This window comes from Haliotis rufescens, unplaced genomic scaffold (assembly GCF_023055435.1).
Source record: "Haliotis rufescens isolate VD_foot unplaced genomic scaffold, xgHalRufe1.0.p SCAF_11, whole genome shotgun sequence".
NCBI lineage: Eukaryota > Metazoa > Mollusca > Gastropoda > Lepetellida > Haliotidae > Haliotis > Haliotis rufescens.
In genome coordinates, this window is record NW_025963791.1 from 13521316 (window position 1) to 13538311 (window position 16996).

The following is a 16996-nucleotide window of genomic DNA, read 5'->3' on the forward strand; positions in this document are numbered from 1 at the left end:
TTGGGTATAAGTTTTTTTTGGAAATTGCTCTTTCATATATAGTGTGCAGTCAAAAACCACGTCACATCACTTCAGGGAAACGAACCATAGATAAAAAACTTAGTCATTGAAAAATATTATTTGCATGATGATTTACAATTTCAACTGTATCCTACTCAAAAGAAGTTAAAAACACCTGATTTTTGTTATGTGACTATAGTTCATCTGTCATGGCTGGTGGGTTTTGCAACACACAGCCTTCCAGTTTTGGGTGTTCTTTGGGATATTTACTGTTTGCTAGGCATTGTTGTAAGTGTAGAGATTAAGATTACTGTGTGTAATTGTCTCGAAAAATTAGCCAGAAATAGCAATCAGCTGTACACACATTTTTGTAGCGATCATCCGGTGATTCAGTTAAAAAATAGACAGCTGTATTTGCGGAAATAAAGTGTGAACTGTACAAAGACAATATGGTATTTAAAAATTTCTGAACATATACAAGAGTGATGCAGCGATCAATAGTGTTTTATAGTAAGCATGTAGACTACTCAAAAGAAGTTAAGGACCACCTGATTCTTTCATATTACTGTCGGACCTGTTTGAACAGGTCTTCAGCAACCCATGTTTGCAGTAAAAGGCTACAAACAGGATCGGGTGGTCAGGCTCGCTGACTTGGTTGATGTATGTCATCGTTTACCAATGGCGTAGATCGATGCTCATGATGTAAATCACTGACTTATCTGGTCCAGACTTGATTATTTGCACACCGCTGTCGTATAGCTGGAATATTGCTGAGTGTGGCATTACACAACAAACAAAGAGACATACTACTTTCATTAATCTGTCATGACATAACAGACTTACCATAGTAGTATGAAAGATATGGGTGGTCCTTAACTTCTTTTGAGAAGTATAAATCATGGGGTACTTGTCATAACCCTAATGTTAAAAGGTAAAGGCAATCTTATTAAAATCAGACCTTAGTTCTCGCTACCGCTAAACAAAGATCTGAGGATATCCCATTAGGGGTCACGTTAGAACGACCTTTCATTTGACCAATCATCAGAGCGTCGCTTACCAGATCATGAAAGTGACAGTCGGAATGTGATTTCTAATCATGCAACTTCGAAAACTTTAACACGGGTTATTCCGAACGATAGTTATGGGTTTAATGACTGAATCCATACAATCTAGACTATCTATTCAAGAATGTTCTTTTGTTCAGGTTTCAAATTTTAAATCAAGAATTTGTAAAAATATGTTTCAAAGCATAGTCGCCATTTTGAAATTAGTGCCGTAAAGCATGAGAAAGCTGCCTTCTGATTGGTCATTCCATTGGTTGGTCAAGGTTTGCGCAAGGTCGGTCTCACATGACCCATAATGGCATGTCCTCAGATCTTTGTTTAGCGGTAGCGAGAACTAAGATCTGATTTCAATGAGATTGGGTAATGGGGGTCCCTACATTGAAATGATATAGTTTGTTTCCTTCACTTATCACCAGTTGTCTCCCCTGCAGGTGACTCTAGGTCGATGCAAGGCACAACAGATCGCAACCACACCGGAGCTTCTGGTGGAGCCCACCCCGAACTATGACTGTCACGTGTCGGTCAGCGCAGCCCAGGCCCACTCCACTCACACCGTCCAGCTACAGAGGTCACAGGTAGGTCATGTGTTGGTCAGTGCAGCCCAGGCCCACTCCACTCACACTGTCCAGCTACAGAGGTCACAGGTAGGTCATGTGTTGCTCAGCGCAGCCCAGGCCCACGCCACTCACACTGTCCAGCTTCAGAGGTCACAGGTAGGTCACATGTCTGTCATAGCAGCCCAGGCCCACTCCACTCACACCGTCCAGCTACAGAGGTCACAGGTAGGTCATGTGTTAGTCAGCGCAGCTCAGGCCTACTCCACTCACACCGTCCAGCTACAGAGGTCACAGGTAGGTCATGTGTTGGTCAGCGCAGCCCAGGCCCACTCCACTCACACCGTCCAGCTACAGAGATCACAGGTAGGTCACATATCTGTCAGGGCAGCCCAGGCCCACTCCACTCACACTATTCAGCTACAGAGGTCACAGGTAGGTCACATATCTTTCAGGGCAGCTCAGACCCACTTCACTCACACCGTCCAGCTTCAGAGGTCACAGGGGGCACAGGTGGCCCAGTCGTCTTAGGCGCCGCGATTTGCTGTGCAGAGTTGCGTTCCTTGGGCACGCCAGAAACCTATGATTGTGGGTTCGAATCCTGGTTCGCCCCGATTATGTTTCTAGCTTTGTCAGCACCATACCCATGCTCGTGGGTTTCACCGAAGTTGTAAACGTCTGAGACCTGCATCACTTCGGGCTTTCCTCCCACATTAAGCTGACACGCCGCAATATGACTGGAATACTGTTAAAAGCGGCGTTAAACCAAACTCACTCACTCACTACAGAGGTCACACGTAGGCCTTGGAATCACTCTTTTATCAGTTGAATGGGAATTAAGCTGTCGAAAAATAATTACAGTGAAGCCTCATTGGTCAGGACAATTCTTTTAGGTATGGCCATGTGGATATGGAGGATTGTACTCTTTAATGATTCATTACTTAACTTATAGAAGGGAGAGGAGCTCATCAGAATCCTCACAAGAGACAAGTCAAAAGACAAAGACTCTAAAGCATGCTTTTTAAATGTATATAAAATTATATTGATTCTCTATCCAGTCTTGCTGCAAATACTCTTTATGTATGTAGATGTTGGCCAATGGGTGGAGGGGCTTAGCAAAATTCTCCCTGTGAAAATTTGTTGATATTGGTGAGAAAAAGTGCATGAGACATTTATGTTTTCATTTGCAGATTTACCTGTATGAATACACTGATGAAGCTCTGCCATCCGGGAGGCCTCGTCACTGTCTGCCATATGCTTTGCTGCAGTATGAGAGGAAGGAGACATCAGGGGCTGCCTATGGTCAGCCTGGTCGGAGTTCATACGGGACGAAATCCACAGGAAGTGACTACTGGAAGTCTTCCCAGGTTGCATTGGGCCACAAGTGGAAGTCCCGTGGTGACTTGAATGTAGGTCCCAGAAGAAGCAGCTATGAATCGGTCGCAACCTACCCACGACAGGAGTCTGGTTTTGGCCCTTTGTCCTCTCCCCCTGTGCCAGTAGGCAGTGCAGGATACAAGATCCCATCAGTACGGGAGGACCCCCGTATCGCCAGGAGAAGAAACACTTCCGATGTCGGGGATGCTACAAGTGATCCACGACTAGCTGATCCTCGACTTCCGCCAAGTGACCCTAGGTTAACACTAGCAGACCCGCGAATATTACCTATGGATCCACGTTTGATAACAGGTGATCCCCGCCTAGCTCCCTCTGATCCAAGGATGGCTTTAAATGATCCTCGCCACAGAACCATTGAAATACCCTCAGGTCAACATGTAGGTGGTGATGCCATGTTTAATCAGTTCCCAATGGAACAGAAGACAATCAGCCCTCAAATGAAATCAATGATAAAAACAGTAGAACAGCTGTGGGGGACAACTGGTCAGGATGAAATGGCCATCACAAGTGAGGATCAAGCTCAAAATAGTGTTGTCAAGCAAGTCCAAGAACAAATGGACCAGAAGAAAGCCGAAGCCAAAGAAAAAAAGAAAAAGATCAGTTTTGCTGACTATTCAACACGCTTCAAACAATCTGACAAGCAGAATGTAGCAAAATCTACAACATCCATTTCCTCACTGCCTACAATCACACCCGTTCCTGTTCCTTCAGTTCCAGTAACAGCAGTCGAAGTTGTACGTGACTTGACCTTAGCTTCTGCTGTCCCTGTGACCAGTACCATAGAAGGTCAAACAGTGGTGACCTCATCCACTCAAGCTGGAATCTATCCTCCAAGTCGCTTCTCCAAGGCTGGCTTATCAATTGCAGTTGCAGGAACTTCGTCCTCTACCCCTAGCCAGCTCACAGTACCCGAGTCAGCCCCTGTCCCAGCCCCTGTCCCAGCCCCTGTCCCAGCCCCTGTCTCATCTCCAGTTTCCACCCCTGTACCAGCTCCAGTACCAGCCCCTGTACCAGCCCCAGTACCAGCCCCAGTACCCCCTCCAGCTACTCCAGTTTTCTCAGCTTCTGAATCTGTCCCAGCTCCAACTCCATTTTCAGATTCTGCCTCATCATTACTACCTTCCTTTGTTTCTGATCCTACTATGTCACCAACCCTAGTTTCATCCTCCACTGTACCTCCTACATGTCGCCCCCTCCATCGCCAGGAAAGTGATGATGTCTCTGGTACCGTCTCTTCCTCAAACCAGATCCAGATGCCTCCGTCAGCTCTGTCACACTTTCAAGATGCACCTAGTTATGATGAACCATATTTTCCTGAATCCCCCAGTTCTGAAGTTGGATCAGCTACCAAAGACACATCTCTTCTTTATTCACCAAAAGGGAGTGCAGACTATAAGGACCCATATGCAGCTGTCAAGAAGATTATTCAACTTGATTTTTCAAAACTTACGCAAAGTCCTGTTGCTTCACAAGCTCCTAGGAGTCCTGGTCCTGCCTCTACTTTGAGTAATCCCTTTGCCAGAGACCTGCATGGGAGTCCAGTAATTCAAGATTCACAGAATATGAAATCCGATGCTCATTCATTATCAATGAACATACAGAGCAGTCCAAGTGGGCCAGATAGTCCCTCTTTTCCTGCTTCTGTTCTTAAAGATAGCCCTGTGCACCAAGGAATCCAGTCTAGTCCAAAGTCTAGTGTTTGTTTATCGTCCGTTCTGCCTGGGTTGTCTGTTTCAACCATAAGTCCGGTAACACCTCAGACACAAACTCTGACTCAGTCGGAGCTGCAGAGTGAGCCACAGCAGTCCGCACCAAAGGATATGAGTCAAGATGATGTGAAGGATCTTGTGACTAAACTTCAGTCTTTTGGGGATGTCAAGGACTTAATATCTAAACTCGTTCTGAAGGGACCAACAGTACAACCTCAGACCGAACTTCAACAAGCCCCCCCTGAGAGATACAGAGAAATAAGTTCTTCACCATTTCAAGGGTATCACACTGGTGACCCCGGACAGCAAGGATTCAGGGATGATGTGCAATCAGGTAGAGATCATCTGGAGTTCAGAGATACTGATTCGGATGCCAGACAACACAGTTCAAGATGGGAGTCCTGGCAGAGCAGCCCCAGGGACCGAGACTCGCGTTATTCAAATTACAGAGATTCAGATTACGATGATTATAAATGGAAAGACTCGAGATTTAGTGGCAGTGATTCTTCGCGGCATTACGGGGGATCTCAGTCGGATGACTACTGGAAGGGTAACGTTGAGGATGTGGACTACAGGAGGAGGGACGACAGGAGACGAGACCAGAGATACAGGTATGATGATGACCGCAGATCACATGAATCCAGATACGATAGGAGATCATATGATCACAGGCCGAGACGTGATAGCCCAAGACATGAAGATGCCAGTAGGTATGGCGATGTTGACTATAGGAGTTCACGATACCACTCCCCGCGCAGATCTCCAAGATCAGAGTACGGAAGAAGAGACTTGTCAGATCGTCACCATGAAGATTCATCACCGAGAAGAAGTCACCATGACGATTCATCACCGAGAAGAAGTCACCATGATGATTCATCACCGAGAAGAAAATTTTCTACGGCAAATGTTGATCAATTGAGAGAGGCAGATGAATATGTTAGTTCTGATAAAGATGCGAGTGACAAGAGGAGGTACGAGGCCCGAGATGATAACAATGTGTGTGAGGACTTGTGTGAAGGAGTGTGGATGGCCCCACGGATAGATGGTGGGGGGGAAGTTAGTAGTGATGTGGAGATGACTCCTGTGAAACCATCCCCACCAGACAAGATTGAGACAGTATCAAGCCTCAGCACAGAGGAACAGAAAGACAGTGATGACAAGCCCATCAAGCGCTCACTCTTTACAGAGAAGGAACGGCCAAGTTCTGCAGAGCAAGAGCAAATAAAAGTTTGTATTTTTAGTGTTTGATAATTTCATTGTTCAGACAACTTTAGGTTGCGTATTTATCATATTGTCACTGTAAACAAGGATACTTTAAACATGATACTTTTTTTAGCCACTGGTGGTGTTTTGATCAACCCTTGAGATTCCAGCCTAGTTTGGCAAGGGTGGAAACTGGACTTTCATGGACAGTAAACTCCCTTGCCTCAGGAAGACGTGTAATAACTGCCCTGTCAGCTTTGAAAAGTAACAATGAGGGGCACTGGTTAAAACTACACACAAGTCAAGCTTGTCAGAAATAGATTGGTAATGAACAATATAGTTCTAACTAAAACCTTTTTGGTAATTGTTACTAGGCAGTTATATACCCCTTCTGCACTGCTTTTTTCTGTAAAAATGTATTTAATATAAACTAGAAAATATGCAATGTCATGTAAATTTTCAGTCTTAATATGCACCCCTCATAAAGATTACGTACAGACTGGTATAGGAGTTGGTCAGTGGGTGCTTATTTAAGCAGGTGCCGAACACAGAAAATACAGTAATGGATTTACTGTTCAAAGCAGTATAAACCACACTCTACCATCCAGATTCATGTACAGTAAATCTCTGCTCTCCTCCAGTTTCATTTGTGAATTATTTCAAAAAAATATTGTGTTTCCAGAAACCAAAGCTCCAAGACATAACCGAGGTGGACAACATTGCTGCTATTATTCCATTGTCACTCAAGCCTCCAGCTCCCAAACTGAAGCCTGAGGAGGATGCACCTGTAACCCAGGCCCGGTCATGGACTGAGGTCATTGAGAAGGAGGATCTCAAGAACAAGAAAGTAGTGCAGGGGGGTAAACCTGACGGGGGCAAGAAGGTTAAGAAGAAGAAAGTGGATAAAGATTTAGCAGGTTATAAGAAGAGGAGAAAGCGGAAAAAGAAGCTTCCTGTCAGAAAGAGGGTTGATGTAGAGAGTGATCAGAAACCATGGTCTCCGTGCCCATCTGAGAACTTTAGCATTGAATATGACAATGATGATATTGATTATGGGGACTTCAGTTTTGATCAGCCTCATACCTTTGTAGAGACACTGCCAAATTCTGATGATGATAGCTACAGTTATGGAACAGAGAGTGTGTCGATGACTTCGCTGGCATCAAGACCTGTCTCGCCTGCTGTAGAGTCGGCTCAAGTTGGAGTGCATCGATCTCTTGATGTCAGAAGCATTCAAAGATTACAGCCCAAAGTGGAGCTGACAGACTATATTCAGGTAAGTGGAGGTTATCACATGTTTTGGGATGGTAAATATCCTGTATTAGGAATAAAGTGAGCCTTGGCGTGATACCCTCTTTATCACAAAATGTCATTCTTAAATTCTGTTGTTGGAAAACCTATTCTTATTGCTCACAAACAGTACATTGGAAGTTTTCTTGAAATGTGTGCATTAATATGTATTATGCCAGAAGGTCCAGCTTCCAGCCTGGATCTGGGGCAGGATAGTATCATGAAGAACTCCACATGTTCGGCAAGTTGGGTGGTTGTTTAACGCCGCACTCAGCAATATTCCAGCTATATGACGGCGATCTGTAAATCCAGTGATTGATATCATGAGCATCGATCCACGCAATTGGGATTGATGACATGCATCAACCAGGTCAGCACGCCTGACCACCCGATCCTCTTCCGACAAGCATAGTTGCCTTTAACGGCAAGCATGGGTTGCTGAAGACCTATTCTTCAGGGGTCTGGCAAGTGTGGAAACTGGACTTTTACAGTCAGCTAACTCCCTTGCCTCAGGAAGATGTGTTTATACTGACAGATATATAAGGCATCTGTATCATGGAAAGAAAATAGTTCCTCAAAACGAGAGTTGAAATGAGTGTTTTTATACTCAAATTGCTCTACAGTAAGATCTTTTGTGGTTTGGTTACAAGCAGATCTAAAAAATATCATCTTTGGATGAGAAATGTCTGTCACACACTGTACACATGTGGTAATTCAAAACCCCAGGCCTTCAGTACGGCAAATGAATGCTTTAACCACAAGGTTACCCCACCGCCTCTATTATGTTTTGGCTTTACAGTGCGTATTTGATAATTATTTCATTGTGTTTTCAGGTATACAACTCCTATACTGGAGAGTGTCAAAAGTGTAAAGACATTGTCAGCTCTATCCAACCCTATATGCATCATGTGGATCTGGGGCAGGACAGCGTCATGAAGGACTGCAAATCAGACACAGAGGAGCATGGTAGCCTCAAGATGAAAGTGGAAATAAAATCGGAACCAGATTTGTTGCTGACAGATGTGAAACCATCTTTAAAAACGGAGGACGTGGTGAAAAGTTCGCACTATCGCAGGACGAATACTGTGCCAGGACTTGATCTCATAGTCCAAGAAGAACCATGTCATCATGAGAAGAAACTTCAAACAAAAGCTGTAAAGCTGGAAGTGAAGAAGGAGGAAGAAGAGGTCGTGACTAATGAGAAGCCAGTCCAGAAAGTAGATGAGAAGAAAAGAGGATATAACTCCATTGAAGGTGACAAACCTCTGCACCTGAAGCTTCAGAAGACTTCCACCAAGATGGAGGCAAGCTCTCTGACTGATAAAGGACAGGAGAAGGAAACAAAAGAGGCCAAGTCAAAGTCTACTGAGGAAGATCTTGACATCAATGGAACTCACAACACATTCAGTCCAATTAAAGATATCATGAAACGTAAACTGTCAATTACTTTATGTGTGGGAGGAAAGAAGAAAAAGTCCGAAGCTAAAACCACCAGTGTTTATTCTGAGTTGAAAGTCGCTGAAACTAAGACCACTGTGTCGGCAATATTATTGCCTGTATCTCAACATTCAGTTGTGTCACCAGCTTTGACTTCATCTCCACAGGTGTCCACAGCGACATTGTCAGGACCAATGACAAGAGTCATACCGACAGTTCAGTACAAAATGGGTGTCAAGAAATCTCCCTCCTCTGTTCCTGCCAGCAGAAGCAGTTCCACCAGTTTTGAAAGTAAAGACTCAGCACAATCTGACATGACCCCCAAAAGCAGCAACGTGTCTGATGTACAGAACAGTGTTGTCATGAAGCCCAGCGGTCAGTCTATCCCTGTTCTAGGTAAAACTAGAGGATGCACAACACCACCAGTGTCTGCGTGGGTACCTGCTGAATCTGCTCCACCGAAGACAGAAACTTTAACTACAAGTCTTGGCCAAAGTACGGTACAGTCAATGTGGATTCCTACCTTCTCTGCTGCTCTGTCAGGTCAACCTCTGGTTCTGCCTGCTCCCTCCCAGGTGAGGCCTTCAGTTCCTCCTGTCCAACCACCACCACCACCACCACCTCCACCACCATCCCGAGTTTCGGCTCCAGGATTTCTCCCACCAGTCAATACAAGACTCCCTCCAGTCAACACAAGACTCCCACAAGTAAATACAGGACTTCCTCAAGGCACCATGCCACCTGGACACCCTGTCCCAGGACAGCAGCAACACCTAAGGTTTCCACCTCATCCTGTACAAGCACCTGTCATGTGCCCTCCACACAATGCTAACCTTTCACATCCTCCTGTTCCTTTGAGGTTTCATCAGCAACCACCTACTTTACTTCAGCCGATTCCACATCATGGGCTGCAACAAGGAGGACCACCCCAGCCTCACATGGTTCCTCAGCAGCGGCCACCTGGTATGCCACCTCAGGCGATGCAAACAACTGCCGGTCCCCCTCCACCTAGACCCCAACAGCCTGGTGTAAGACCTCAACCACCTATGACACAGCCACAACAAGTACATGGAATGCAGCATGTCAACACAGCCTATCCCCCTCCTCCGCTTGGTGGGAATACACAACAACCAATGTCCAGGCCGCCAAACTATGGGTACCCACAAATGTGTGGACCTAGAGGTATGATAGCACTTCCTCCGCCTCAAGTTGCTTCTAGTATTCCTGTCCTGGGGCAACAGCAGCAGAGAATGCCATTGCCTCCACCAGGACCACTACCTGGCCCACATGGACAACAACCCTATGGGCCTGGCGGTGTTCCTATTCAGAGACCACTCTTTAACCTAAACCAACCTCCTCCACCTCTTCCTGTACGCCCAATGTCAATGTTGGTACAGGTTCCTACATCTGGCAAGCCCCCATCGGCCGAGCCACGGAAGTCTAGTGACCCAGCAGACTGGTTTGCTGATATGTTTGCCCCGAAGCCAAGAGAATCATCTGTGCCAAGAGAGTTAACACCAGAATCTCATCAGTCTTCCCCCGAGAAGCAAAGCACCAAGGAACACACACCAGAATCTCAGTCTAAGTATTGTAAGTCTTCAGACAGCTCTAAGTCATGGACTCTTGATAAAGGAGGTAGTAATGGTTCAACCTCAAACCCTTCAAGCTCTACATCATCACCTATTAGACAGGGTCCTTTTTTAGGCGAATCTAGCCGGGATGCACATGCTGGGGAGGCTGTGCATGCTGGCAATGACATAAAAACTTCACATTCCCCAATCAGGAAAGTTGTTATTCGGTCGGTCATCACAAGACTTGAATCAGAGAAAACTGGATACAGCTCACCTGAACCAAACTCTAGCAGGAACTCTCTCAGTCCGTCACCAGGACCCAAACCAAAGGATAAATTATTGGGACAGCCATTGGATTTTTTATCCAAGGAAAGAGAAAAGATTCTCAATGCGCTTCATAGCCTATCTTATGTTACTAGTGACAGTGAAGAGAATCAAGAAACACGAAGAAAGGAACTGAATTCTCAAGAGGCAAGATCCTCTCTGGATGTACAGTCCTCAAGTGATGTCAAACCCTCTGTTGATATCAAATCGTCACTGGATGTAGTGTCTTCACAAGATGTGAGATCCTCAAAAGTGGTGAGATCTTCAAGTGATGTGAGATCTTCAAACGAGGTGAAATCTTCAAGTGATGTGAGACCTTCAAATGATGGGAAATCCTCAAGTGATGTGAGATCTTCAAACGATGTGAGATCTTCAAGTGATGTGAGACCTCCAAATGATGGGAGATCCTCACGAGAAGTAGGATCCCCAAGTGATGGGAGATCCTCAAATGACCCAAGATCTTCAAATGATGCAAAATCCTCACGGGATGTTAGATCATCAAATAATATGAGATATTCAAGTGATAGGAGATATTCAAGTGATAGGAGATCCTCAAATGATGTGAGAACTTCAAGTGATGTAAGATCTTCAAGTGATATAAGATCTTCACGAGAATTCAGATCCTCAAGTGATGGGAGATACTCAAGTGATCGGAGATCTTCAAATGATGTCAGAACTTCAAGTGATCGAAGATATTCAAGTGATTTCAGATCCTCACGGGATGGAAGATCTTCAAGTGATATCAGATCCTCAAGTGATCGAAGATATTCAAGTGAAGTAAGATCCTCAAGTGATGGAAGATCTTCAAGTGATGTCAGATCCTCAAGTGATGGAAGATCTTCAAGTGATGTCAGATCCTCAAGTGATCGAAGATATTCGATTGAAGTAAGATCCTCAAGTGATGGAAGATCTTCAAGTGATGTCAGATCCTCAAGTGATGGAAGATCTTCAAGTGATGTCAGATCTTCAAGTGATGTCAGATCCTCAAGTGATGGAAGATATTCAAGTGATGTCAGATCCTCAAGTGATGGAAGATCCTCAAGTTATGGAAGATCTTCAAGTGATGTCAGATCCTCAAGTGATGGAAGATATTCATGTGATGTGAGGTCCTTCGGTGATGTAAGACTCTCACATGATTTGAGATCTTTGGATGATGCAAGATCTTCGAGTGAACTCCTTGACAGTAGAAAGGTGTGCTCTACAAGCAGAAACGGTACCAAGATGGAACCAGTCATCATTCATGTCGATAAACAAGATGTAAGAAAAGTTGAATTGCAGGAAAAAGCAGATTCAAAAGAAAACCGAAATGAGAGCAGTTTGAATATTCAGGAAAGGTATGATGAAAAAGAGGACATGAAATCAAAGGCGTTATCTTCTGGAAGACAAAGACAGGTTATCAATACAGGTGCCACAGACTGGTCAACTTTGCTCCTGAGTAAGAGTACCAGGTATTCTGAACACAGATGTAGTCCTGATCTGGTTAAGAAACCAAGGGAGACAGTTGACTACAATGATGAACTGTCATTTGAATTATATCGATGTGATCAGGAGAAGCTTGAGACAACTGACACTCCAGATGACTCTTCCAGCATCTCTGGAGACAGTATTGAAGACCTGGAGGAACTCAGTGGCAAGCTGGTGTCGGAGAACAGCCGAGATGATGGGTCTGTTAGGATCATTCCACTCACCATTGAAACATACTTGAAGTTCAAACTTGGTGTTTTGGATCCAATTAAGGTAAAGGACAAAATTCCATGGCCGCTGAGCACTGTTTTAGCTGAACAAACGAAGCATAAAAGACGAAGAATGGTTCAGAAAGCGAAGGTTGTTGCAGCCCATTATGAGAAGAAGCTGGAGAAGAAAGCTTGTGGCAATTTTCGCTTGTGTCCTGATGACTCCATGACAGAGGTGTCTCTCGAGAGGAAGCTGGAAGACTTCACCAAGGAACAGATTCTCATGGAGCTGCAGGTGGTCCAGGAATGCATCAAGAAATGTTCAGAGGCTTTGCAAACTTCTACCAAACAAGTCTCCGCTGCTGGTCAATCGTCAGGATTGCAAAATTGTGTAAATCCGCCCTTAAAAAATCCTCAGAATTATCTCCACAGTGGTATCATGTCACTTGAATTGAACTTACAGATTGCCCAAACTAATGTCAACCTTTTGACAACTGCTATGGAATCAAGGTCAAACGGTTTGTCTGTAATGCAGTACCGTCAGAAGATGTCGGATGATGTTCAGAGACTGGTGAAAACAAACAATCTGAGCCACATTCAGCCAACTCCAGGGCAGTGGTACAACACCCAGCATGCAGGGAGACAGGACAGGAGGAATGACACACACAATCTGGTTGGAAACACAGTGTCATGTGGAAGTCCCGCTGAGGACTGTCTAGATTTCTCTAGTGACGTATCTATGGAGGCAGATAGTGCACCCTCTGGACGAGGTCATAGCGGCAACCAGGTTCTCAGTAGGCAAAAAGATGCCCTACAGCAGGTGGCAAGTGACTTAATGGAAGGATTCCAAAAATTGAGCTTTATTGGCCGAGCACATCAGAAGGTTCCAGATGACATTCTGCTTCAGAGTGAGAAGAGGAAGTACCACTCAGAAGAAGGATGCTTCTTGATTCTGTTGTCTGCTATTTCCAAGAAGCCCTATGCTCGCCTACTGTCCATGAAACTGGACATTGAGAAGAATGTGAAGGAAAAGTTAGAGGCGGCCATCAAGAATCAGACAAACCTGGTGCAGAGTCTGAAAAATGACATTCATAAACTTCATGATGACCGGAAGAAACTATTGACAACTTTTACAGGCTCTTTGGGCAAGAAGCGGTTAAGGAAACTGAACCTTGTGAAAACTAAGTACCAAGTGTGTGTGGGTTATCTGAACAAGGAGTTGGGCTCCGAGGGGCTGACCCGCCTGAAGTACTTCGCTACCCTGCACCAGGCAATCAACACTCACGTGACAATAGTGCGCAAAGAGCTGGTGAGTTTAGCATAGCATGGGGAATTTACAAGTAATCACCTTGGACTGGCGTTTAACATATAGAGCCACAATATCCTTGCTCTGAGAAATATAGCACAGATTCATTTACAAAGCAATCATAGCCCTGATTGCACTAACTTCCAAAGGTACATTTACTCTTTTTCTGTTGGGTGGGTGAAGCGATTTTTTATTGCTACATGTATTTTCCTTTCGGATTTCTAGTCCTGTCCTGTAAGTTTCAAATACAGTTCAATAGAGGTTATCACGCGAGTGTGTTTGGGGATGGTAAATATCCAGCATTAGGAATAAACATTGTATTTAGCGAGCCTTGGCAAGAATTTGTGAAGGTTTCAAGCCGCAGAGGTCTACAAGCACAGATATGGCTACTGATCCCGCTTGGCTAGGCCTTGTGCCCTGGCAAAATTGTTTCGAAATTTATATCTCCAAAGTTGCCAAAACTTATAAAATGCCTTAGCTACGTCACAGTTAGACACTGATTTTCAGTATATTAGACTGTTCTTTTGATAATGATGGCAATTATCCCTGTAGTTTATCCAGATTCCCAATGGTTAATTCTGACTCGATCGCCGAATGACGAGGGTGACGCCATGTTTGTTTACAAACAGTGAAAGCAGTCCTACTTGACCTTTCATATTTGCATCTCTATCTGCATATGACCCCAACAGATATCGTTTTTATCCGTTGGCTTTATCCTAACGAGAAACCTACCCATTATATGATAAATTAATGTATGTGGTCAGTTTCTGGAATACTGTTGCATTAATCACTTACTTACTCATGCACTGCTCCAGTGGTAAGTTGTTCCCCTCAGTTGCCAGGATCTGCTCGGAAGGCTTGCCTGCTGGTGGTACATTAAAGTTACAAATGTGTTCACCTCTTTCATATTGTACTTTTATACCACAGACCATGATCAATGATTATGTGACTGAAAAACTGTTAACGGCATCATTAAAGCCAAACTCACTGTCATATAAATCTTGTCTTTTTCAGGCCTCACCAACTCTCTAGAGACAGCTGGCTTCCTCACAAGAATCAAGTGCATTATTGATTCTACAACATTTAGTATTAAACATGTCCTATCTAATCCATGAAATACGTTTGTGACGTTCAGAGACATCTGTGTTGCAACTTGTAGATGTTTGTCACTGACACTTACCGTACTACTTAATATCTACCATAATGAATTTCATATTGTGAAATATTGTGAAGATGATGAAAGTGCAGCTCCATGTTTGTCTGCCACCAGTGGATCAGTGGGAGCTGGTCCATGTTTATCTGATGCTGAGTTCAAGGCCACAAAATATATGTTACGCATAATGCTCTATATGTTTGTAGACCTAGTACCTGTACAATTTTTTATATGCCTTGTTATGGAACTTGCTTTATTAGCTTTATTCATGTCTTGAATGTTCAGTGAGGTTAAATACGTGTAGGATAGGTCCTTTGGGCCCTGTGGTGTTCTAATGGACTAAATGGGAATTGGGTGGTGACATCTTTGGAAGAATAGTGTGATATCGTCTTTCAGCTGATAGTGTGATATCAACTCTCAGCTGATAGTGTGCTGTTGTCTCTCCGCTGATTGTGGGATTTATCTCTCAGCTTATGACGGGATATTGTCTCTCCGCTGATGGTGTGATATTGTCTCTCCGCTGATGGTGCCATATCATTTCTCCGCTGATGGTGGGATATTGTCTTTCCGCTGATGGTGGGATATTGTCTCTCAGCTGATGGTGGGATATTGTCTCTCAGCTGATGGTGGGATATTGTCTCTCAGCTGATGGTATGATTTATCTCTCAGCTTATGGCGGGATATTGTCTCTCAGCTGATGGTGGGATATTGTCTCTCAGCTGATGGTGTGATTTATCTCTCCGCTGATGGTGGGATATTGTCTCTCAGCTGATGGTGGGATATTGTCTCTCAGCTGATGGTGGGATATTGTCTCTCCGCTGATGGTGGGATATTGTCTCTCAGCTTATGGTGGGATATTGTCTCTCTGCTGATGGTGCGATAATATTTCTCAGCTGATGGTGGGATATTGTCTCTCAGCTGATGGTGGGATTTATCTCTCAGCTGATGGTGGGATATTGTCTCTCAGCTGATAGTGCGATATAATCTCTCAGCTAACATCGTATCCTCAACATCCCCGATGGACCCAGCTGGTTGCTCCCTGTGCTGTGGTCAGCTGCTCTCACTGTTGGTAATGCCTACTAATAGTCTCACTCGACAGTCCTCAAATACCCAGGTAGTTTAGTGTATTATGTCAACACCACTTGCTGACACAACTAATATGACTGAAATACTGTTGAAAGCGGCGTTATTCCAACTCACTGACTATTGTGTTGTGTAGATACCCAGGTAGTTTAGTGTAATATGTCAACACCACTTGTTGTGTAGATACTTGAATGCATATATATATGTGTGTGTGTGTGTGTGTGTCTGTCTGTCTTAGTTTGTAGGCACACTGACACACCTCTGACTTTGTTGGAGATTGTGAAAAATACTAGGTAATGAAAACTAGATTAGATTCCTCATGACATGTTGAATAACAGGGTAAATACTGCAAACAAGCGCAGGGAAAGGACTGCCTTTTGTGATCATAAATTTCCATGAAAATGATCCCAAAACTCATTTGCAACTTTGATTGTCATGGTTTTTGTTGTTGAAAAAATATATCCAATGAGTAAGCTAAGTGTTGTGACATGTTTGCTATCAGTATTCCTGATCATTAAAACTCCCATATGTATCGGGAGTGGGGTTGCACCTGTGCACCACCCTTTTGGACCAGCGTGAAGCTTCAAGGTCACGGGTAGATTCACTAAGTTATCAGGCTAGATACAGTAGAGCTATGTGCTTGACACCCGAGCCATGGGGACTATACAGTATTAAACTGACAATACTTGACACAGTACAAGGCCTTAACAGTAATTAAAGAAGTTGTTATCCATAAATTGTGTCTACTTTGTCATCCATCAACTTCTAAGTAATGCTTATTAAACAATTCAGATTAACTGTAGTTATGTGAAAAAATATGGGTGGTCCTCAACATTTTTTTAGTAGAATACATTGCGAGGCTGCATTTCTGGGTAAGAATAGGTCTTCAGCAACCCATGCTTGCTGTAAAAGGCGACTATGTTTGTCGTAAGAGGGGACTAACAGCATAGGGTGGTCAGGCTCGCTGACTTGTTGATGCACATCATAGTATCCCAATTGCGTGGATTGATGCTCATGATATCAATCACTGGGTTGTCTGGTCCACTCGATAATTTACAGACCACTGTCATATAGCTGGAATATTGCTGAGTGGTGGTAAACAACAAACAAACAAAGCATATATACATACGGGAAAAAGCTAAGCCCCACTCCTTTATTTTCGTATGTGATGAACTTACATGCAACTTTTGGAAACAATTGCATGACAGAGGTCTTATTTTGATAAATATCT

The 16996-nt window shown here is 44.0% G+C and overlaps 1 protein-coding gene across 1 annotated transcript in view; it reads left to right on the forward strand.

Moving 5' to 3' along the window:
- Positions 1-16758, forward strand: part of LOC124141115 — a 55438-nt gene extending 38680 nt beyond the window's left edge. Inside the window, exons 7-11 of the mRNA XM_046509012.2 lie at positions 1496-1639; positions 2809-5952; positions 6611-7204; positions 8052-13532; positions 14544-16758. Of these exons, the coding sequence (XP_046364968.2) occupies positions 1496-1639; positions 2809-5952; positions 6611-7204; positions 8052-13532; positions 14544-14561 (9381 nt within the window). The 3' untranslated portion in view covers positions 14562-16758. The remainder of the gene's footprint in view (positions 1-1495; positions 1640-2808; positions 5953-6610; positions 7205-8051; positions 13533-14543) is intronic.
- The last annotated feature ends 238 nt before the right edge of the window (positions 16759-16996 follow it).